Source organism: Parambassis ranga, chromosome 16 (genome assembly GCF_900634625.1).
Source record: "Parambassis ranga chromosome 16, fParRan2.1, whole genome shotgun sequence".
Classification (NCBI taxonomy): domain Eukaryota; kingdom Metazoa; phylum Chordata; class Actinopteri; family Ambassidae; genus Parambassis; species Parambassis ranga.
The window spans coordinates 15692993-15716781 of NC_041036.1; the positions used below are offsets into that span (position 1 = coordinate 15692993).

Below are 23789 nucleotides of genomic sequence, written 5' to 3' on the forward strand. Positions count from 1 at the left end.
GGCGGTGCGTAAACAGAGTGGGCGAAGATGGCGTCGAACAAGAAGAGTAGTGGGAGTAGCAGATTGGAGAAAGGTGTGAATGGGAGACGCTCGTCTAAACACAAAGAGGGTCCAGTGGGTGAGTGTTTTTCTCGGTGTTGTGCGAACCTCCCTTCTGTCGGTTTTCCTTTTAATAACTCCCCCTCCCCTTTAGACGCCGTCTCCTCCCGCTAGCCTGCGTTAGCAGCTGCTAGGTTAGCTGTCTTCTCTGGTTTCCACGGCTGGGTCTCCCTTTAGCGTGTCTTGTGATTGTTGTGTGACATAAAAAGAGGAGGCACTGATGACCTATTTGCCAAACTGTGTACATGTTGACAACTACTAGTCAGCCACGATAGCTGGCAAACCTCCAGTAGGAAGCATCTCCCCTCCCTCAACTGCAGCATGAGAACCGTTAGTTCGCAGTTCAATTAATGATCCTGCCGAGCATTAAATATGTGAGACATAACATTCATTTCTATTTATTTTTCACCTTCTTTACCCCTAGTCTCAATCGCTGACACTGACAGGACCCACCTGAACAGGTACTTCAAACATAACCAAGATGGGAGGGGACTAGATTAACGGGATTATGCTGAGATTGTGAGTTAAGGATGAGGAAGGAGGAGTGCTGGTTTGTTGTCACTGCAGTGTGCATAAATCGATTAAGCGAATTGATGTTGACGCCGTTATTAGTCCTGCCTGTGTGACGTGAGATGAGGCTGACACACTGTAGTGACGAATACACAGCCACAGAGAGACTGCAGGAGACTCAACATGGTGCTGCCTGCAGGCACTGTTGATCTCCCCAAAGAAACGGTTTCACTCCTGATAACTACTGCTCTCACTTTAACTGTAACAACCCTACACACCATTTCTTCCACTGTCATCTAAATATACATATAAATAGGTAAATCAGCTGTTATTTTTACAGCCAATTTGTAAATGATGTATGTCTTAACTTTTTTAGATCTGATTATCAGAATTTGTATTTTCTTTTCCAGTAGGAGCACTGTTTTGTTCAAGGGAAGTTAGCTGTTCGTGTGTCGAGTGAGGAGGCTCATTGTTGCTAGTTTCCTGTTGTTGCTTTTGGCATTCTGTGCATGTGTGTGGTACTTTAAAGGTACTTTATCTGGGAGAAGGGTCAAAACCACCAACACATGACTCAAAGGGCCCCTGCTGTAGGCGCCGCCTCTCAGAGATGTCTATTTTTAACAGTGGTAGAGGAAGTACTGAAGATTGGTACTTAAGTAAAAGTACAAATACCCAGCACAATATATACTTACGTAAAAGTAGAGGTGTTACGTTACAATCCTACTTAAGTAAAAGTCTTAGGTACTTACTTTTAAATGTACTTAAAGTATTAAAAGTAAAAGTAATCATTTTAAAGGTAGGGTAGGAGATTTTGAAAACTCAGAGTCAGCCAGATTTTTAAAGTAAAGACACGCCCCCTTTCTCTCAGAGCTCACCCCGAAGCCACCCCTCCCAATCACATGGACGCATTACCTGAAGACGAGCTGTGGTCTGTGACTTCGGCCATCATGCACGTACCTCTCTGGTGTGTGCAGAGCAGGAAGAGAGTGACAACCAGCCATACCGCACGCAGGGTCGTCCCAGAGGATTGGCTGATGTTTTTAGCGTTTTATAGCTTCCACAGATGATTAATATTCTTCGTTTTAATGGAAAAACTGCCCAACGAATTGGTTGCTATCGGATTGTAAAGAGAAGTTACACTAATTTAACAAAAAGTGCATCAGAACGAAATCTCCTACCCTACCTTTAAAATTAAAATTGACAATGTGTAGTTAATTTACATTTTCAGTACCCAGAACCAGCTATGGACAGGTCTGTGTATCATGAGGCAGGCTGTGGGCATCAAGTGAACAGAGAGGCTGCTAATAAAAAACAGGCATTCACCATTTTTACTGTGTAAGTATTTCTGCTATAGATTAATGTTATGATTAATGTTAATCAGACATTAATGGATGGACTTGTGTTAGCAGACAGCTAGTTATAACTGAGCCAGTGCACTCACCATCATGATTCAATCACCATCATGATTGAGGCTCATTATAGAAACACAGCATGACACCATCTCCATGTCTGACCTCACATCAGTCCAGCACTGCTGTATGAACACAACTGTATTCATAAATGTACTTGTAACTACAGACATTTTAAAATTTGTAGTGGAGTAGAAAGTACAGATATTAGCTGCAAAATGTAATTGAGTAAATGTATAAAGTGTGCACTATTATTTTTAGTTAAGTAAAGTACAAATACATAAAAATTTACTTACAGTAACGAAGTACAAATACTTAGTTACATTCCACCACTGATTTTTAAAACATGCTTCCTAAAGACACAATACTTATCGGACATAGGATATCTGTAAAAAAACATTAAAAAGGTTTAAAAGTGGACTAGATATCGTCTTATTTGATGAATCTACCAAGTCTTACTTCTTGCAAAGATTAAGATATTCCAAGTTACACTTCAAGGAATATCTACCACTGTTCATTCATGTCTTCACACAGACATAACATTTCCAAGAATTTGTTCTGTTTCATGCCTGATGAAGAAAAAAGAAAGAAAGAGCTGTATTTTAGAAATAGCCCAGACAAGATCGAGACAGTTAATCATACTGACATTCAAAAGTAACTCCATCAGACTGAATTCTATAAATTGTGTGAGGGTGGGGCCTGTAATTTCTTTTCAATAGAAGTTAACAAACAGGTTTTTCCAGACAAGAGAACAACTCTTGACTTACATTTTTAAAGCAGTACCATGGCTTGCTATGTAATGTGTACCTCTTTGTACACTGGAAAGCACAGGAGGAAATATACGAGCAGGTGCACGACTGTTGGATTGAGTATAAAAAAAGTACAGTATAAAACATTTGACTGTAAATCAAGATAGCCAAAGTCTCTGTGACATCACACATAGGTGAGCAGTTTTGAAGCTCAGTGTGGAAGGCTCCAGCTGTTGTCATCTTGCCAGCACCTGAGTCAGCCTAACTCCCATTTAATTCAAATATGGACAAAATGTTGAAGTGTATCTTGGACTTGAGGTTGGTGAGCAGCAGCCACATAAGCAATCATTCCAAACAATTGGCTCTTGAATTAAGGTAAAATGTTAAGCCTTTATACAATGTAAATAAGTGATCTTGTGGTTGTTATGAATATTTGGCCGTCATCGTGATTTTGCAAATGCTATGTTTTTCCCATTTTGACTTTTACTGCAACTGTAGGAATAACAACAACAGTATTAGCAGCATTTTTGTCAGTGCCTTAGTGTCTCTGCGTGTCTCAGTGTTCCCATGTGTATTTGTGTATCTCTGTGTTCTATGAGTGGGTAAGGGTTCATGTTCCAACTAAGCCATCTGTGAAATCAGTCAAAAAGTCAAAACTGAAGTCATATTGTTCCCAGAATAAGAAAACCTCCAAAATAGATTTTTACCCTGTTGATCATGCTCTGCATTCAGTGCAGACTATTAGTATTTCAGTTGGCCCGTCCTTCACAGTTCTTTACTTACTTAGAAACCAGTGCTCAGAGGTACAACCCTAATACAAACACTCCACGAGCAATATATAAAGATATAATAGCACAGGATTTTCTATGTTATTATTCATGAACTATTTTTTCTAACTCTATATTAGTAAGGGGAAATACATTTTGTGTTCTGATTCAGTTCATCAATTGTTTGATAATTGCTGCAGGACGTTTGCCTTTGTTGATTTTTTTTTTCAGTATGGATGAATAAAAACATTTGAACATTTGTTTATCATTCCCAAATCTCATGACTAATTTTCTGCCAGTGTTCATGTGTATTCTGCCAATTAAGTTAAAGTTCACAGGGAGTTACAAACTGAACAGCCAATAGCTGCAACAGTTCACCAATGCAGAGAGAAAGTTGACTGGGCCAGGGTTGTTTGTAGATCCCCTACCCTTTTTAAAAGAGGCATTGGAGGGATCAGCAAAGAGGAAACAGAAGAACAAGGCAGTGCTTCTCAGTTGAATTGCTTATGACGAACATAGAGAGACGCATTGCAAAGACGAAGGACACACAACAAACCCAATAGGAAAACCCTATCTCTTTCCTCTTTGGCCCCCTCCCTCCCTCTCTTTCTTTCTCTCATTCACTCTGTTTTTTTCTCCATGCTCTCATTGCATTCGTGGAAGAGAGGAGACAGACAAGGACAGAGCCTTGAACTCAGACGCTGGTAAACATTTTTACTTTTTTCTCATCCAGCTTTTTAGTTGTACTACCAATTGTATGCAAAGCCAGAAGCTGCCTGCAGATAGCAAACAATCAATTTACACTATCTGTGTATCACCTCTGCTGGAGTCATTACATGTCTGTAACGTTGCTAGTGATGGTTATTGTACATGATTTATTAATCACCACCTCATCCATCTTTAATGTGGAGAGACCTGGTTTAAGCTAATGGCTGCAGTGGGCTTACAGTAGCCACTTGTTTCAGTGAAAAAGAAACCATTTCGAAACATTCTTTTTAGTTCTGACTTAGCCAGAGGTGGCCTACAAAATGTACCTGTAGATGCACAAAAGATAGTGGTGATAAGGCCAGTGGGTGAGTCACAATATCTTGTGTTGACTCCCATAGAGCATATACTGTAATCTATACTGACTTCAGTGTAATTGCACTCTTTTATTATTACCATGTTTGAGGTCAAACAAAGGTGAATTTTTCACTGGATCATGGTATGTTTGAACACTCAATTCGTTCGCATTATACTTTCTGTCTGTGCAGTTAGATACAGGGGTGTAATGCCTACTACCTTCATTGTTATTAAGCAAGTTTCAGAGCAGCTTATGCTGATCCAAAGGTTCATAAAGTTCAGGCATGGCTTAATCTGTCACCATTCGGACTGTTGGCTTGCTCAGATGAGAGTTTTGACCCCTGCTCTAATTAAGCAATGTAATTTTAATTTTGGGTGTCACACCAGTGTGACTGCTACAGCAGTCACACTGGTGTGACTGCTGTAGCATGGCATTTTGATGATTGGGTTGACCAGACTAGTCACGCTTTCCCCTCAGGGCTCCGCTGCTGTAAATGTGTGTAAAGAGACAGAAGTGTATTTATAGATGTACTTTGTCCCTGTGTCTCTTCGTGTTCCCAGTTTCATGCTGATGTAATGGGTTGCATTGTCGCACATTAGGAAACTGTTTCCCGTATTGCTCCTAACATTTATAATCTATGTGTAATCTTCTGGCACTTGGCCTGAGATGAAGCACCAATACCAGATTTGTATGTGTGTTTGTCATTATGTGTAAAACTTGCGTAACGTATTCCAGTAGGAATGTGGTGACGGAACCAATAATTCAAACCTGATACCACCAAAAACTCGTTAGGTCTTGATGTTCAGTGCAAGAAGCTTAATTGCCATGATTGGGATAGCACAATGTAAATTCTGTTTCAGTAAGGAGTTTCCTTGAAATCATGGGATGAGCTTAAAGCAGATGATCAGAGGACCCCTTTCATGATGTGATGTGTTGAATTGATGTGAAATCTGGCCCAGATAGGAATTGATATTGTAATGAAAAACGTATCTGTAGTCTGCTCATTTAGCACTGCAGATTTGATTCAACCCGTCCGTTTCCCTTTAGGCCACGGCATCAACATTTACCATGAGGTTGAAAGAACATTGCACACACATACACACAAAATGTCCTCTTTACAGATAAATTGAGCTATTTGGCTTGTGACAAAAGAAAATTGTGTGCATTTACGTAAGTGGCCATTTTTTGGTTTGTTAAATGAGTTCACAATGTAACATTTGTGCTTGGTGTTTAGTGTCATCAGCATATTCTCAGTACAGTTTTGCCAACTCCAACACCTTTTAAAAACTCCTTGACATGATTCTGTCATTCCACTTTTGCAAATTAGCATCAAATTAAGAAAAATGTCCTTATTAAGGGGGGGCGTGAACATGTCATGTAGGATTTAGAAAAATCGCTCTCTATAAAACAACCATAGTGAGCAGCAGACCCTAGCTGTGCTTTAGGCAGAGTTTATATTAAAGTAGTCTCCTCCTTCCTTAATGCCAGGGAATTGCAGAATAATTGTGCAATTATTTTTCTCACCCCTGAAATAATATTTTATTATCGTAGTGTCTTCTCACATTTTTGTTTGCATAGGCTCACCTCTGCTCCACATCCCAAGATGTGCTGCTTTAGGGACATACAGGAATTCACTGTTTTTTTGTTTCTTAGTTGCAGTTTGAGTGTTAAAGCTGTGGGTGGCTTTTTTTATTAGGTAAGCATAATTTAACTAATAATAATTCAACACAGCAAAATCAGCCTTGAACAGTGGTTTGAACTTATCATCTGCGATCTTCTCATAACAGCCCTCAGTCTCACAAGGTAATCTGATAACATCCATCATAAAAAAAACAATGTTTCCTCTGTGTCCATTTCATGCCATAATTTCAGACTTTTCTCTCTTCTCCAAGGGAGACAGTGCTGTCTTCATTTTTTATTTATTCTCTGTGTAGCTATTGGCCCTTCTGCTGTCTCTCAGCATGCCGGGGAACCCTATACAGTAAGCACCCACTAGTTCTCAGAGGTGTTATGGAAACTGAGGTCTCAGGTGGCCTGGTAGCAGTGAACAGACCAACAAAGAGACTCCATCAGGGACATAGTGCTGGATCCTTGTTATGCTGTTAGTGCAGAGAGAAATGAGCAGACTTGATAAACACTCAGCTGTGTGTTGTCAGGTGTATACCTCCCTTTGGGGCTCTTATGTGAGCGTGTTTATGTGTTTTTGTCAGTGAATGACTAATCTATGTTTGTTCCCAGCAGCATGATATTAGCGAAGAGCCACTGCCTTCTCCTTCTGTTCCATACATGCCTGCCTAGACCTCTGTGGATTTTGGTTGTGTAGCCCTGGTTTATAATTTCATTTTAAGGCTCAACATGTTTCTGTCAATAAGCTTCCATACACCAGGCTGTTGGGTGGGGGGGCTTTAGCAGATATGAGTAAGAGAACATTTTGTAAAATATATCCAGTAATAGCCTGCTTGGTACCATTTCTACATGCTGATTATAGGTATGGGTGTGGCACAGAATATCGATTAGGGTGCTTCTTATTATGCTTGCCAAGATGATTGCCAGCCAACTTTTGTAAACCACAGAAAATAATCTTGCTGCCTTTGGTTTTACAGATGAAGGTAATACATGTAAGGTCAGAAGGGTACATTTGTAGTTAGAGGAGAGTAGTATAGTGAGATACATGCCTTTAATAGGTAGGTTCTGATCAGCTGAGAAGTGTGTTAGTCACATTAACAGACTGCTTGCATCCTTCACCCCCTGACCTCCTTTGTTTTACTGCTTCTAGTGATGGACACCAAGGCAGTGTTTGCGGCCCTGTACAGCGTGTGCGAGGAAAATGCTGCTTTCTTCTCAGGAGGAGCCAAGGGCTCACAGGTTGATGCAGCACGGCGGCTGGTGGAGACAATGAAATTGATCCAGGAGCACGCACACAGTTTGGAACCTGTTATCTCTGGGTTTGCTGCCGTTTACCATCATTTTGACTTTGATCCGCACATACCGGCTAACGGCTACCGCTCACTCGTCAAGGTAAGATCTGTGATGTTTTGTGGTCACTTTTTTGTGCATGGATCATGTCTGTGATCCCAGTTTGTTCCCAGCGTGTTGAAACTTGGTGAATAATAAACTCCAATACCGCAATACATTCTTATCTATATTCTTTGCACACTGTAAGAAACCACTCACCAGCTCCTCTGTGCTGTGGTATCGCTTTGTTCCAAGGTCAGTCCATTTGTTTTACAGATCGATTTTATGTTGCAAATATGATTTGATTAATTCCTCCAGCTGCAAAATATCTACCATTACTGTATTCACTGTATTTTATCTTGTACAGTTATTGATGAAACATCATGACCTTCAGTTGCTGCAGCCCACCACAACTGCAGCAAATGAATGCTACTCTTTATCCTAGGATTTTGATCTATACATTTATACATGATATTTTTCAGGCACATAATTTTTTTCTTACCACAATGATCTTAATTGTGACTTTGGAAATATACATGGAAAACATACCTCTTTGTCATAATGCAAAACGCTGTATATTCATGACATTTTTGAAAATGTTTACCTTTTTATCTGACTTAATGACATTTGACCTAATATCCTTGAATATTGATGTTTGGTAGCACATTATTAAATGATGTTATTTTATTGATTCATGTTTTTGTTTTGTAGGTTGTGCGTTGCTGCCTTCTCCACATCATCCACAAGGGTCGCTACATCATAGCTAACCGCCGTAGCATCTTTTTCCGAGTAGCACATAATGCAGGCGAGATGGAGGCATACTGCAATGCACTGTGCCAGCTGCGAGCCCTGCTCTACCTGGCCCAGCGCATGCTGCACGACAACAACCATGGCAACCTCTTTTTCCAGGATGAAAGTGGCCTCAGTGAGAGTTTTATCCGTGAATATGCATCCATGCACAAGGGGTGCTTCTATGGTCGTTGCCTGGGCTTTCAGGTGAGAAGAGCTATGTAGACATTAAAAGGCAGTGTGAAGAATATGATATTAGAGTATTGAAAGGTGGGAGGCGGGGAGAGGTACCTCGTGCTTAATGGTCCAAAACTGGAGTTTTAGGTGAGGCGAAAATAGGGCACCAGCAAGAAGAAATACCACTGCTGTAGGGGGTTTAAAATGTATTCATTATCTACAATAAAGTATCTCCCACTGATACAGAGGAAAGGTAATGAAAAGTAACCTCAAACGTAATAATACATTTTTTAAGCAATTGTTACTAATAGAATATAATCCTTAAAATGTTAGTATTTGAACAAGTTGTGCATCGAAAAAACTCCCCATATTACTTGACCTTAATCTAACGGATAAAGGTAATGGCAACTGCAATCCTGTTCTTATTTAAGCTTAACAAGAGAAGGCCAACCCCTCAGCAAAAAAGATTTAATCTTTAATCTTGTACATCTTCTCTGTCACTTCTCTGATATCATACCCCTCTGATATTCTGATATTGCATTTTCTATTATGTTTCACTTTCCCTGTTTAATTATATTAATCAGATTTTTTCTCAATTGTTTTTTTCCACTTTTTCTTCCAGTTCACTCCGGCCATTCGACCTTGTCTTCAGACCATTGCTATTGGCCTTGTGGCCTTTGGAGAAAACTATCGGCGCCATCAATCAGGAATAGGTCAGCATCATGTCGTCTATATCTGCACCGGCTCATCATCCAACAACATATTTTCATTCATAGATCGTACTCATCCACCCACCTCACCTGACCTTTTCATTGCTCCTTGGCCCCTAACTGTGTACCTTTTGATGTTGGTGTTTGGATTGTAGATGCTCTTTCATCCTTTGGAATCTTGAGGGCTAGCTGGTGTGCCTCTGCTTCTATATTTCAGAATTTAATCAACATACTCCCAGATGTATACAGCGGCAAACATACAAGAACATGCACCATCATATACACATTTATACACATACAGACATGCATAAATATTTCACTTTAAAAAAAATGACCATGCTCTCATAGTTTATTTGTGCTTTCTGATGCACCACAGTGGAGGCAGGAAGTATTGCACCATATGGTGAGTGTATTGAACCCCTTCATCATAGTCCTCTGCTGTGTACTGAGAGACTATATGAAGAAGTGGCTTTTACTTCACAGCTCCTACCATCTGATCTGCAGTTAGCAGCTCTCAGCTGTCCTGTGTTTTAGTACAGGTTGAAGTCTCTGACAAATTCATGGTGTCTAAAATTGCAGGTGCTCTTTTTTTTACTGCCCATCCTTGACCAAAATGATGGCCAGTAAAGCAGGGTAGAATTATAATATGGTGTTTCTGCAATAGACAGGAACAGGCCCTGTGGCAGAAAGGATTATAGTGCTATGAGCATTTAAAAGCCAAATAACCCTGCTGAGTTTGATGACAGCTCCCAGTTCTAGCCTTATCTCAGAGGTTTGCTATGTTTTAGCACTAATTTCCAGTCTTTTCTTGCTTTCTTGTAGACTCGATGCTTTCTGCTTTTTTCTTTATGTCTGCTAGTTCATACAGTTGCTACAGCTTTAATTGTCATTCCTTCCTGCTGTCTTTGTTCTCATTCTCATTTCAAGCTTTTGTCTCCATCAGTTATTGTTTCTTACCATCTCACCCCCTCATCAACCTTTTAATCTTTTTTTCTCTGTCTCTGGTTTCTCCTTCACTTTGTACATCCTTATTATTTCCAACTTCCTCTCTTTGTCAGGTGTGGCAGCCAGCTCTTTCTTTACTTCAGGGAAGTATGCCATTGACCCAGAGTTGCGAGGGGCAGAATTTGAACGTATCACTCAGAACCTGGATGTCCATTTCTGGAAGACGTTTTGGAACATCACAGAGACTGAGGTCCTGTCTGTGAGTATGGTTTCGCTCTTAAGCAATGCCCTGTTTTTTTATTTTATGGCTGCATCAGGAATATTTTGCTTTTCTCCAGTAAAAGAACCTTTCATTATGCATTTTGGCCTACAGGCTGTTAGCAATAATAGAGTGGAATTCAATTTATTCAATGGGGTTCATGATTTATTCATCCAGTTTCCCTTTCTCTCCAGTGACCTGACTCGTTCTAGAACTTGCACTCTTTCTCAGTCTCATTTTTTTCTCTCCTGATATGCCCATCACGTTCTCGTTTTTTCTTTCTCTGTCCATGCACCTCTGTCTTCCCCCAGAGTCTTGCCAGTATGACATCCACTCCAGTTAAGGTGAACCGAGCTCTTTCAGTGCCCCCTGTGCCCTTTGACCTTCCCCTGGCAGCGAACCACAGAGCATCTGTAACGATACCTCCACCGTCAGCACACATCGGCGCCGCTCCTGTTCAGATGAGACTCATCTCTTATGACTTACGTGAAGGACAGGTACTTAAATCATTAATCTATTCAGACTGTAGTGTCTACTTGAAAATCCTATAAAAAGCTTAATAAACTCAAATCTTCTGCACTAGACTCGCTTTTATGTTTGAAATGTTATGTTTTTTATGTTTGACTTGTCTCTTGTGACATCCCTGTTGCCTAAGTATTTATTGTGTGACCTAGTTTTTCTCCATGGGCTTTATTAAAAGCACGTAGACCTACAAATTCTTGAAAAACTATTTTACAACATTTAATGGCATATTTGGTAGTTTTCCTACCTGCACCAGTGTAAACCGTCTCTCTTAGCCACAGCTTCCATTCCTCCTTGTTTTTGTTCATAATGGGAATTAGTGTGTGCAACAGATTTCTTTGTTTTTATTGATTAGGTCATTTTACATTTTCTCTTTATCAAGAGTCCTATTACTTTTTTCTCTCACTCTTTCTAGGACAGCGAAACTCTGCTGTCTCTCTCACGCTCTGAGGGGGGTGCTATATCTCTGTCACTGGGGCTGAAGACTAAGCGTCTCCCCTCTTCTCCCTGCCTCCTGATTCACTTCCATGGAGGAGGCTTTGTGGCCCAGACTTCCAAGTCTCATGAGGTGAGATATAACTCTCCTTCTACATCTCACCTTAAAGTTTTCTTTAAAGGGTTTATAGATCAGAATATTAGATTTTAGCAATGTCAATACTTTAGTATTTAATAATAATATAATAAGATGGTATAAATACTATTTACACCATCTAGTATTCTGACCTGATTATGTGATAGTATTGACCTATTTGTAATATTTATAGTGGAGCAGTTGACCAATGGTGTAATGTGTATCTGGCACCCACATATCAGAATACCAACAGCACACCTGTATCATTAGACGCCTGGCTCGTGTTGTAATTCCAGGACCTGAGCCAGTATTACCAAAGCAGATTCAGATCAGTCCTACCTCCAACTCTCTCTTTGAAGTCACACATCTGTATCACTATTGGAGCGGGGTCCTTGGATATTGGTGCAGAAATGTCCCCACCGTCCCTGTCCTGTTCTTATCACCCCGATTCATCTGGTCTCCATGTCATGATGCTTGAGATGATTTTCCTTTAGTTTTAAGAGACCTGTGAGTGCCCTCCTTTGCTCTTTGCTATTAATTTTTTTAGTAGGAGTGTGTCCCTATCTGATATGTAAATTGTTGTTTTCTCTTACACTTAATCACTACATATTTTTTTATGTTATGGAGGAGATCCCATGTCCTAGATTTAAATTGTTAATCTGTGTACTAGAAAGACAAACACAAACTTAAGTATATACTTTTTGCCTTGTGTATGTTTGTTCTCTCTGTTGGTTTACATGAATGAGATTATATAGAATATGGTTTGCACCCTGCTCTGATATTTGTTGCTGATGTGGTCATCTGTAGCTGTGTGCGGTCTTTGTGGCATCAAGCTACTTATAGCAGCTGTAAGACAGGGCTCTGTGAAATTGTAAAGGACGTGGGCATCCTTGATCTGCAGCTGCATAGCAACCGGAGGATAAGAGGAAGCAATCAGAAGGGGGTGAGCAGGGCTGTCATGTTGAATTAACGGAGAACTGTACAGCCCCACAGAGAAAGATTACCCCAGGCTTTAATGGAAGACATGTTAGACTACTCTCTCCTCCTCTTCTTTGCTCTTTTTTTATTACATCCTCCTGCTCAATTATTTTAATATCACAAGATCCTTTTTTTTCACCCAGTTTTATTTTTCCACATCTCCTCTTGTCTTATTTGGACTTGTGTGGTTGCGTCCTTTGTAAGGTTTATGGGTACTTGTCATAATTCTCTGGGCAAGGCCAAGAAGGAGGGAATAGAAAAACAAAAAATATCATCCAGTATATCCTTCCCTTGATTTTTGCCTCTCCTGTCCTTGGAGAAATTGACTTTGACCTCAGCCACAGGAGCCTGCGATACTCTCATTGCACAATAAAAAAGAAAATAGAAAAAGATGTACTGACATCTGGGTTTTTAGCAACTTGGCCACACACATCAAGCTTTAGAAAGCGGAGGTGTAAGACTGTGGATTAAGTGCTTTACCTTTCTGAGAATGAGTAGGCCTGCAGCTCCCATTATTTCCTGCTTTGACAGCAGATTTGGGACCCCGGGAGTTGGTCAGTGTGTGTAAAGGATGCATGTATATGTGAAGAGGTTTCTCAGTCATATAAAATTATAATAACCAGCCTGGGTCTAAACACACAGCTCTTTTCTGACCAGCGAGCTGTACAGTAGATGGATGGATACTTAATTGATCCCCAGGATAATGTCCAGATAGATAGATCCTGTATTGCATTGGGTATTTTAGGAGCGAGTGTTTGGTTCTTCTTATGCAGGCAGATGATAAACTGTCTGACTGACAGATCTACATAATAAATCAGGCAGATGTTGACACTCATTGTAGACTGCCAACAATGGCTCCGTCTCACACACACCTCAGGAGTGTCTTTACTGAGTCACACAATCTGCCTTTCCTGAACTGCATGCACACTTACTTGTCAGTGTTCTCACTTTTAGATTTATTGCTACAAATAAGGCTTTAAGGCAGCACAGCTAACGGCTTGATACTTTTCTTTTGTTTTTTTTTGTGCTAAATCACTGGTCATTGCAGATTACACACACATACACACCATGCTTTAAAGAGTAAAGTGGGAAGAATATTCTGCCACAAATGTTTTTATGCCCTTTTCAATGCCACTGCAGATGTACAGGTAATACTGTAACAACAAAAAGAGAACATATCCTGAGTGTGTTTTCTGTAAACCTCTTTGTCTTTGTCCTTTTTATTCATACTCTGCAAAATGGGACATGTGGATTTGTTATTGAGCTATGAGAAAAAGGAAATGAAGGTTACTGGGGGCAGTGCTCATTCTCCCTTTGTCTAGACACTAAGTCAGAAAGCAGACAGATGACATCAGAGGGTCACATCGTTTTCAATTTTTTTTATCTTTGTATCCACTCCCACGTGTTTTGCAGCTTCTTTGCCTTTTGATAATTTTCAGAAATTTAACCACACATATATTTGTGGTCTGTTCTGTGCAGCCCTATCTGAAGAGTTGGTCCCAGGATCTTGGTGTTCCCATCCTATCAGTGGACTACTCTCTAGCCCCTGAGGCCCCCTTCCCAAGGGCCCTGGAAGAGTGTTTCTATGCCTACTGCTGGGCTCTGAGAAACCACCACCTTCTTGGTATGTACAACACACAGCATAGTTTATACTGGAGGGTTTTATTTAATATGCCCTTGTACATTTTCTGTTTACATTTTAGGATTCACAAAGGAGTTAGACTGTCACTTTTTGACGTTGGTTTGAAAAATCACATTTATAAAAGTGCTTAGACCTTAGGCTTGTGTGCCTTAACTGTCCTATAACTTATTTAGACACACAATTTGCACTATACTTACCGGTACTAGCCATAAGTCAGCCAACAACTCTGTTGACCTATGCAATAAAACCATGGCAAGACACAGATAAGGTGAAAGCTATAAAATTATTTCTGAGGCTTTGAGTGTCCCTGTGAGTACAGTGGCCTCAGTTACTGTGAAATTATAGACATTAACTAACACGCTTCATCCTAGAGTGAGTCTTTCAACCAAACTGAGAACGGCTTTTGATCTGGCCCTTCTCAGGATATGAAAAAAAAACCTGCCAAGAAACTGCTGGGGGACCAAAGGGTTAAAAAAGACCTTACCTGAGCATCACTAATTGAGTCAGGCAGTACTAGAGAGGCTTTTGGATGAGTCTCTGTCCTTTGGTGACCCAGTCAAATCTCTGACTTAAAGGCTGGACACACTGGAGGAGAGACCTTTAGATGGTAGTTTCCCATGCAGTCTATTGATACTTAAGAGGATCTGCCCAGAAAGATGGGATAAACTGTTCAAATCTAGGTGTGAAATGCTTGTAGAAACGTTTGAAGCTGAAGCTTTTCAAAAACAAACAAACAGATTTCACTACTACTTTATTATGGGTATTAAGTATAGATTGATGAACAGTCAGTCATGTGCATTGAGAGTTCTGATTATTTTATTTTTTTTAATTCATGGTATGTAATTATAAAGTTTCACTATATCCAGATAAAAGTGAAGAAAGTTATTGGAGTTGATGAGAAGGTACAAGGAGGGATAAACTCTCCTACTTTGGTGTGAAGGTGTCTGCGGGGTGTTTCTCTAAATCCTCAGCAAACAGTCACCAAGTCTTTGTACCTCCTGAGAGGATTCATTTATCACTATGAAAGCGATCATGCTGCATGTTTCTTGCAGCACTTGCTGTTCTGCAATATCACACAAATTGTGATGCTCAGTGTTCAGACAGAAAGCATCTGGTTGGTTTGGAGTACACTTAGCCACTGAAGCATGCTGTGTCAAATTAACAGGGATTATGCTAACGTTGTAGTATAAGAAGACAATTATCACAGCTGTGAGACAGACGACACCTGTTCATAGCATTTTCACATCATCAGTGTGATGATGATAAAAAAGATTGTGTCACCAAGCTTTTTTTTGTGTTTCTTTTCCTTCATACTGACTTTTTTCCCCTTCTTATTCCTCCAGGATGGACAGGTGAGAAAGTGTGTCTGGCTGGTGACAGTGCCGGTGGCAACTTGTGTGTGACGACATCGATGCGTGCTGCTGCCTTTGGTGTTCGAATGCCAGATGGCATTGTGGCAGCCTATCCAGCTACCCTGCTGACGGCCTACGCATCACCCTCCCGTCTGCTAACACTTATGGATCCCCTGCTGCCGCTCAGCGTGCTATCCCGGTGTCTCAGTGCCTACGCAGGTAGGAGTGTGTGTGCACGTGTGTATGTATTTTCAAAAAAATGAAGCTAAATTTTGCTGTTGTCTGGTAAAGTTAAAGTAGCACTTTTCTGTCTGCTGCTTCATCTCATATATCCATTAACATGATGGCCTGTATCAGCAGTAATGACACGGTGGCGTCTACCACATAAATGATTATTATGTTTTTTTCTTTTTAATTAATCTATCCTACCTTATCTTGGTTATGAAATAGCAGGCACAAACATCAGATTTAGTAAAACAATCTTTGGTGATGCATCAGTTAATGATGATTTTCTTGCACGGACGGTACCTCTTAGTTTTGGGACAGTATCTCATTAGTCATCAACTGTTTATGTAGTACACAGTGGGTAAACAGAATTTTCTAGGCTTTAAAGATACAAAATCAGCCTTGAATTAAATACCGTTCACCATTGTGGTAAAGAACGCACTGCTGCCTAAAAAACACAAGCAAATAGAGATAACACTAGCAAGTTAAGAAAATTAACCTCGTCTTTTTGATACAAAAAAAACACAATACCAGCAGTACCGCAAAAAACAGTGGAAAAATATCATTTCTGCTCATTTCCAACAGCAGTGATGCACACCTAAGTAACAGACTGCAATAACTTCACAAAGCATTCAGCAGCAAGTGCCTAGCTAGAGCGTCACTTTTGTTACCTTCATGTTCATGGCTGATCACAAACTGTTTATAAAAATTCTTTAAATTAATTAATTTTAATTTAAAATATTTTGTTTTAGTTTGCAAATGCTATAAGCAACAACTCACATATATTTCATATACAATGCCTGTAAATTCTGGAAACCTTTGAACATGTCTTCTGATAAATTGAGTTACCAATAGAATTTGGCAGCAATAGCAAACACCATCATTGAGATATTGTCCTTGCTGATTATCCTTTCAGTAGCTGAAAACACTTATAATTTTTTCTTCCCTTCAACTATCATCACAGTGCGATCATGTCTGTAATAGTAATAGCTGTATGGAAATATTGATTGCACTTTGTGTCTGTACTTGGCAATTATATATTTCCTATGATTGCTTTTCCATCTTCTCTGTTGTCACTCATTTGTGCTTACTGAAGAATAACAAAAAAAAGAAACACTCTTTTGTTTGTTTATTTTTGTCTTCAACCGTTCCCTTTATGCCTCTGTCTCCAGGTAATGAGCCGCAAACTGAAAAGCAGGTAGAGAAGGTGAGCACACTGACTCTGGTAAGAAGAGACACAGCGCTGCTGCTGCGAGATTTCCGACAGGGAGCCTCCAACTGGATCCAATCTCTGCTGGATCCCAACAGAGCATCAGCCTCCCCCAGCCCAGCTGCAGAGGCACCACCAGGAGTCACTGGTATACCTGCAACTATAATGCTATTTTTCTATTGTGGTGTGTGTATACCTACACAGGTGGGATCGTTACATAAGATGTGGGTGGTATAATTTCATTTTGCTTGGCAGCTATTGTGTTTTAAAGTTTTCTGTAAATGCAGTATGCTCAAGTCTTTGATCACTGTTCAGATCTGTGTGTGTGTGTGTGTACCTCCCACGTTTGCAGTGTGTTCATTAAGGCCATTTATGTAAGTGTTATGAGTCCAACAACATCCGCTCCCTGAAAGTTCATTTACACCCCATATGGAGGAGATCACTAACATGCAGCCTCCTTATTCAGCATTCAACCAGCCAATTATCGCTTTATCCCCCTCTGTTGCATAACAATCTTATAGCCCCATTCATATCAATTCACTTCCTTGGAGCACAGGGCTTTGACAGTAATTGTTAATTGTAGCCACCGTAAATCTGGTGGCGAATTGTAATTTCCCTGGTGTCCCCTTAGCTAGGTGACACCCCCACAGCTGCAAGTCCAGTCTAATAAGAGTGTCATTGGTGAATGTGCATTATTAAAAGGCCATCATGGTGCTGAGATGGTTCATTATTAAAGAGCCAGGAGTTGGGTAATGCTTTGTGAGCAGACCAGCCATGATGAATCTTACAGCTGTGTTTTGACAGCTTGGGGTGGGATGGTGATATCACTGTGACAGCATTTTTTGAAATTTCCTCCACCTACATCTCCTCTCTTCTTTCTGATACATCACAATTTGCATTTTCAGCTTTTAACTGTTGGCTGCTGACCAGAGGACATTTAATAAGTGAAAACATTGCACTAAGTAAAAGTGACTCTGGGTGTCTGTGGTGTAGTTTTTCATTCAGGAATTTACTGAAAATATTTGAAAATATTTTCATTTTTGCCTCAGTAATGTTTTCGTCTCCTCTTCATCTTGTGTACTAGATGCTGTGAGGAAGAGCATTTCAGAGGCGTCCATCTCATCTCCTCATGCTGATCCTCCAGTACCTACAGAGTCCTCCGAGTTCCACAGCAGGAAATTGTCTGTGAAGAGCCAGACATGCCAGGACTTGGGATCCCACAACAGTTCTGTTCCTCGTGGTGCACCGCTGCTCTCTGAGCGCACTGTATGTCACGCTTGAACATGTTTACATTGAGATTAGCTTGCTCTCAGCATGATGCTCTTATCCAGAAAAAGTTAATGGTGTTAAATGGCCAAGGGTTCTTGCTTTAAATACACTTTGCTGTTAGTGGGAATTGTTATGTTGTGGTATTTTACCCTGTTTTTGTAGAAATGTGTGTAATTGGGATGGTGACATTAACACACTGTTAGTGTTAGAAGTTGTATCCCTTTTAACATATCGAACATTAGTGGAGTGTGCAAATATTTTGGTTCTGTGTCACACAGTGCTATCTACCCTGCAGTGATGTGCATGTTTTACTTTTATGAACTCAGCTGAGATTAAGTCACCCATCCCTCGCAAACAGATTTGGATACTGAAATGCTGACGGAATATTAAAACTTTCCGGGTTTGTGGGTACTGGCAAGGTGTTACAGATTATCCTTGCATGTATTTTTCTCACAGGCAGACTGGATTAGTGGCAGGCTTGGGGAAAAATAGCAAGCAGTGGTGACGTAAGGCATTAAATGTGCTTTTCCTCCTTGAAATGGGAATTGTTCAGCTAAGATTCTGGCACTCAGCCAAGAAGATTTTCACAAGGACAAAGTGTGTGTGTGTCTAACCAAGTTTACTTCTTATTTACTTTATTACCTTCTCTCTCGATCCTTTAGTTTCTATCATGATCTGATCAACTCTTCATCTCTTCTCTTATATAGCCAGAAGATGTGAATTTCTTCCTGTCCAAGGATGAAGATTCTTCTATGCCCAGCGACCTGTCTTCAGTTGCCATACCACCGCCTGCTGGAGAGGACGGGTCAGAGCTAGAGCACCCCAGGGAGTTCCCTCTAGGGTTTGAGCCACTGCGGTCAGAGCAACTGGCTGAGATGAGGGTGCAGAGCTCTCCAGTGGTCAAGGATCCTTTCTGCTCACCTCTGCTGGCCCCTGATAGCATGCTGAAAGGGCTGCCACCTGTACACATTGTGGTAAGAGGACGGTTCGAAGGTTACTTGCACAAATCTAGTGTTTGGTCAGTTGTACATTGCGCACTCTTATCTTATGAGAGTAGAATCAAAAATCTCACCACATCTTTTATTTGGAGCTTTTAGCTGAAACACAGTGTTCTTCAGTAAAAGGATGCGACCCATTTGTCACAGATTTTACTTTGTGAAATATATTGTATTGTTTGGATCACTTTCGCTGTTTTGATTGTACCTCATACCCCTCTCTCAAAATGGAACATATACAGTGTACTAGGAAGTGGTGTTTACAGGTATCAGTGACACAGTATGAGGGGAGGGATGTGTGATGTTGAGCCTGTTGTTGAGCCTGTTTTCTTTTTTGAGAAGACTGATAATATGAAAGTGCTGAAAAGGGGTTTTAGTGAATCAGAGAATTTTGGAAACAAAAAGAGGACAAAGGACTAGGATGGTTGGCTCCCTTTTCTCTTTCCCTTAATTAAGATTCTTGACATGTCTAAAGGGAATCCAAATTTGCTTTTCACCATTCTTGTTCCTTCCCCTTTCGTACTTCTTTCTCCCTCTCCCAGGCTTGTGCATTGGATCCCATGCTGGATGACTCTGTGATGTTTGCCAAGCGTTTAAAGAACATAGACCAGCCTGTCACTCTGTGCATCGTGGACGACCTCCCCCATGGCTTCCTCAGCCTATCGCAGCTCTCCAAGGAGACGAGGGAGGCTGCAAACGTCTGTGTGGAGCGAATTCGCTTTGTCTTTACCCAGAAGGACACGCCCCCAGAGCCACGCAAGCACCGCAAGCTGGAACGGACCGATAGGGGAGTGTCAGCCACTTCTGGGGAAACTGGTTCTCTCTTTGTTGACCCCATTGAAGGAGGAGAGCTGGCTGTTGGGAGAGGGGCTAAACTTGCTGATGGGGAGGGCTCTATCTCTGTGGCAGCCCAGAATAACACTGATGCTGGTGGCATTGGTGCTTAAATAAGGTAATTGGTATAAAACAAGGTGGGGGGGACTGCTATTCACATGAGGAGGGAAGAGTGAAAGAGTAAATGAAAGTCAGACAAATTTAGGCAGTGGAATGCCTACATGTGAGACAAAGAAGCATTTGAGAAAAATAAAATGGGAAGCAGAAGGTTGCAGTCTAGGACGTTGCTCAGTGTTTGAAAAAAATAATAATAAAAGAGGTGAAGCACTGGAATATGTGCTTTAGAGTTCATGCCATTTGTCTGTGCACCATCTTGTAACAGCTTAAATCTGGCAGACAAAACGAACACACCCACAATATAAAGTCATAATTTAAAACAAAATGATAATTTAGCTGCTACTTAGACCAGCAGTCGCCCACGGATGCACTAAACGGAGTGGTCGTTTGGCCAGAGGAGGCTTGGACATAAAGCAGTGCAGAAGATTCTTGAGACGAGGCCTGAATGGGTGATTCATCTAAGCCAATGCAGTCATTTGGGGCCCTAATCAGATAGTGGCAGAGACACTATATACTTCTGTGTAGAGTCATCCCCATCAAAATGGCCACTTGTCCTTTAGGGACCCACTCTAAATCACACTTAATAACTCCACATTGTGTTCTTCATTACATTGGCAGTCAATACAGCTCACTTTGTGGATTGTAACTCTGTTGACTCTGTCACAAATAGAATTACAGACTCAAAACAGAATGAATTGATCCCATTCCTTCTGGTGATGCTGTGGCAGATTTTAATCATATTATTAACCTATGCACACATATTAGTTTTTTGTATTTATATGTTGTTTTTCTATTGCTGTTGTAATCCCTGAGTCATGACAAAGCCTGTCACGACTCAGTCTGTTGATTTATACTTTATTATTTAATGTAATCTTATGTTTGTTCCATATGTTTAAGTCTTCTCAATATTTACCTCCTGCTTTTGTAGCTCCAGCTGCTCTGACATTCCTGGCCTTTCCAGTTCAGCTCATAGCCCACTCTCAGTAATACATACTGATAAGATAGAGTAAGTGTAGAGTCCTACACAGGGACACTGTACCCTGTGTGGATATTGCCTTGTGTTTTTTGTAGGGCTGACATAACTGCATTTTATTGACTGCTACCGTGGAATTTGTAGATGCTTCTAAGATAGAGGAGCAGGTTATCAATACACATTTTAAACTTCATTGCACTGATTTCCTCTCAGGTTGTCCCTATCCATCAACAGGTATTATTGCTCACTTCTCTGCACAGTATGAACTGTGTCAAAGTACCACTTTTCACTAGCCAGGGGACTTCCAGTCTGCCAACCCTTTTTTTTTTTTTTTTTTTTTTTTTTTAAACCAATCGGAGGCTTTTAGTGAAACTTTAAGGACCGTGACCATGAAGAAAAGCAACGAAAAAGTGCTGTGTAAAAGCCACTTAACTTGTATGTGTCCAACTCGACGTGGCTGGTGGTCCTGATATTTCTGCTCCCCACTGTCAATTTGAGCATGACTTTGTTTTCAATAACCTGAGGACACTCCTCTGAGCGTGCTGCCATCAAAGCACTTTGAAGTACACAAAAATGTCCTTCAGAGGGTCAGTCCCCTCTATCAGGTCCAACTAAATATAGATGCCAACAATGCTGGCACTGTCCTGCCCTTGCCTGGTAACAGGACTGGGGTTGCCAGGTCTGTAGAGAGGGATGCTGTGTGATGAATAGGATTTAGCTGATGCTCACAGTGCAAAATCCTCCCCCTGTAGAAGAGCAGGATTTTCAGCAGCAAAGTCATGCTACAGGATTAGACCATACTCAGTCCTGTCAGCTCAAACTACTTACTGCAATATTTTTAGTCAGATTGATGGAGAGAACCAAGCCTGTGAAGAGGAAAGGAAGTTACACACTCTGTCAGAGAAGTTCGTACATGCTTTATTAGTCCCTGTTTATGCTCACACTGCACTTTTGGGGTAGTTTGTGGATCAGTGCAAGTTAATTTCAAGCTCATGCACGTCATTGTTGATTATTATTTTTTTCCTTTGCTAGGTGCCTGTGTCTGTAGAGGATCACAGTAGTGTCTGTTGCATGTGGGGAAACATGAGCTCACTGTGTGTCGTGTCTTCAAATGAAGACAGGGGTGACAGTGCAGTCAATCAGTTTTTCATATGCAGTATTGATCATCTGTTGTTGAGTTTAACCTCATCACCAATGCTGGAAACACCGCTACATTTTGGGGACAGTAGGGTCAACTGATCTTTAGCACTCTCTTCAATGAGTTATGTGCATACTAGAAAATTCCTGGTGTTTAGCCCTGTTTTGGCCTTCCTGCCTTTGATCCATTGTGCTTCAAGGTAACCTGAGTGCAGGTGATGAACCAGAGAGCCCATCTGGTGCTGGTAAATGCTCAGTGTTTTAGTCACAATGTAGATTATTCTGATGCTTAAATGCTGCCTGAAACTGTAAAATTACTTATTTGGTTTAAATTAATGCTGCTCTGAGTATCTGTGTGTTGATGATTTATTTGCAGAGGAACAACCTTATAATCACAAAACTTCCTGGAGACTGTGGTAGTAAAGTATAATGCTGCTTTTTTCATATTCAGTGAGTTAAGTTTTGAAGCATACCTCTGCAGTTTTACTCTTGTGTGCCCCAGGCTGATTTAGTGAAGCGTGACAGTGTAAAGTGCAATACTGCTCCAAACACGAGCTTGTTACTTCAGCCGTTGTATATGTGTATAGTTTCACACCAGAATCACATCATTTTTCCGTTCACAACCTCTGTTCCTCATGCTGTTTATTGTAGTGAAATGTTTCCTTATGATAAATACTGTCTTTCATTGAAGCAGAACCAAAGACTGCAGCCAGTCTTGTAACAGATGTACTGTCCTTGCTCTTTAATGTTTGCTGTTATTGATAATGCAGGTGCTAGCCAATGTCATAGCCGGTCTGCACTCCATATGCAACTTGCACCACATCATTTCTGATATATGATGTGATTAGCCTTTAAAAAAAAGAATGAAAACAAACTAAAAAACAAGCCATATACTTTACAATATGTTTTAGGTTTGCTTGTTTTAACTGTTATTGAAAACACCACAAGTGCAAACCTGTGAATAAAAAAGAATGTATATTGAACATTGTGATTCATGTAGAAATTTTTACGTTGAGATTTGTTAATCAAATTGATTGCAAATTGATTGACTGCATTTCTTTGCAGATTCCATAATAGATTGTTGTGTCTATTAGGCTATTGTTGTGTTTTTATCTAAATAAATATATTCTCCCATGAGACCTTTTGTTAAAATTTTCTTAGCATTGACCGAACTAAAGGTAAACTAAACATCAGAGAACAGGATGTATTTTAAGAGAGATACTTTATTTCTAATGGAATTAGATTTTTTTTATATAAATGTCATTTGGAAATGTATAAATATCAAAACCATACTTTATTCAATTTTTGCTATCATTGTCATTCTGTTATAGGACTTCAGGAAAGGTCAATAAAAAAACTAAATACAGTGTGTCAGCTGAAATACACAATACAGATATATGTGATTTCTCTACAGAGATGGTAAAATTATCTTTGTAGTTACTTTAAGTTTGAAACAAGCATAAGTTTAGGCTACAGAGAGGATACCAGAGGACTCTTTCTTCCACTGTTGCTTTTGCATGAACAGCAGATTT

At 40.4% G+C, this 23789-nt stretch overlaps 1 protein-coding gene across 3 annotated transcripts; it reads left to right on the forward strand.

Annotated features, from left to right (window-relative positions):
* On the forward strand, positions 1 to 23394 carry lipeb (lipase, hormone-sensitive b). Of its 3 annotated transcripts, XM_028426357.1 has the most exons (15): positions 23 to 118; positions 4198 to 4238; positions 7374 to 7615; positions 8264 to 8548; positions 9141 to 9231; positions 9605 to 9631; positions 10287 to 10432; positions 10744 to 10929; positions 11370 to 11522; positions 13983 to 14127; positions 15489 to 15716; positions 16895 to 17080; positions 18017 to 18198; positions 18909 to 19175; positions 19739 to 23394. In XM_028426357.1, exons 3-15 carry the CDS (start codon positions 7376 to 7378, stop codon positions 20141 to 20143), a joined length of 2541 nt encoding a protein of 846 aa, XP_028282158.1. In that variant the 5' UTR covers positions 23 to 118; positions 4198 to 4238; positions 7374 to 7375; the 3' UTR covers positions 20144 to 23394. The 3 variants fall into 3 exon arrangements, with proteins under 3 accessions (XP_028282156.1, XP_028282157.1, XP_028282158.1); XM_028426355.1 differs by lacking the exon at positions 4198 to 4238 and having other exon boundaries at positions 1 to 118; XM_028426356.1 differs by lacking the exons at positions 4198 to 4238; positions 9605 to 9631 and having other exon boundaries at positions 1 to 118.
* The last annotated feature ends 395 nt before the right edge of the window (positions 23395 to 23789 follow it).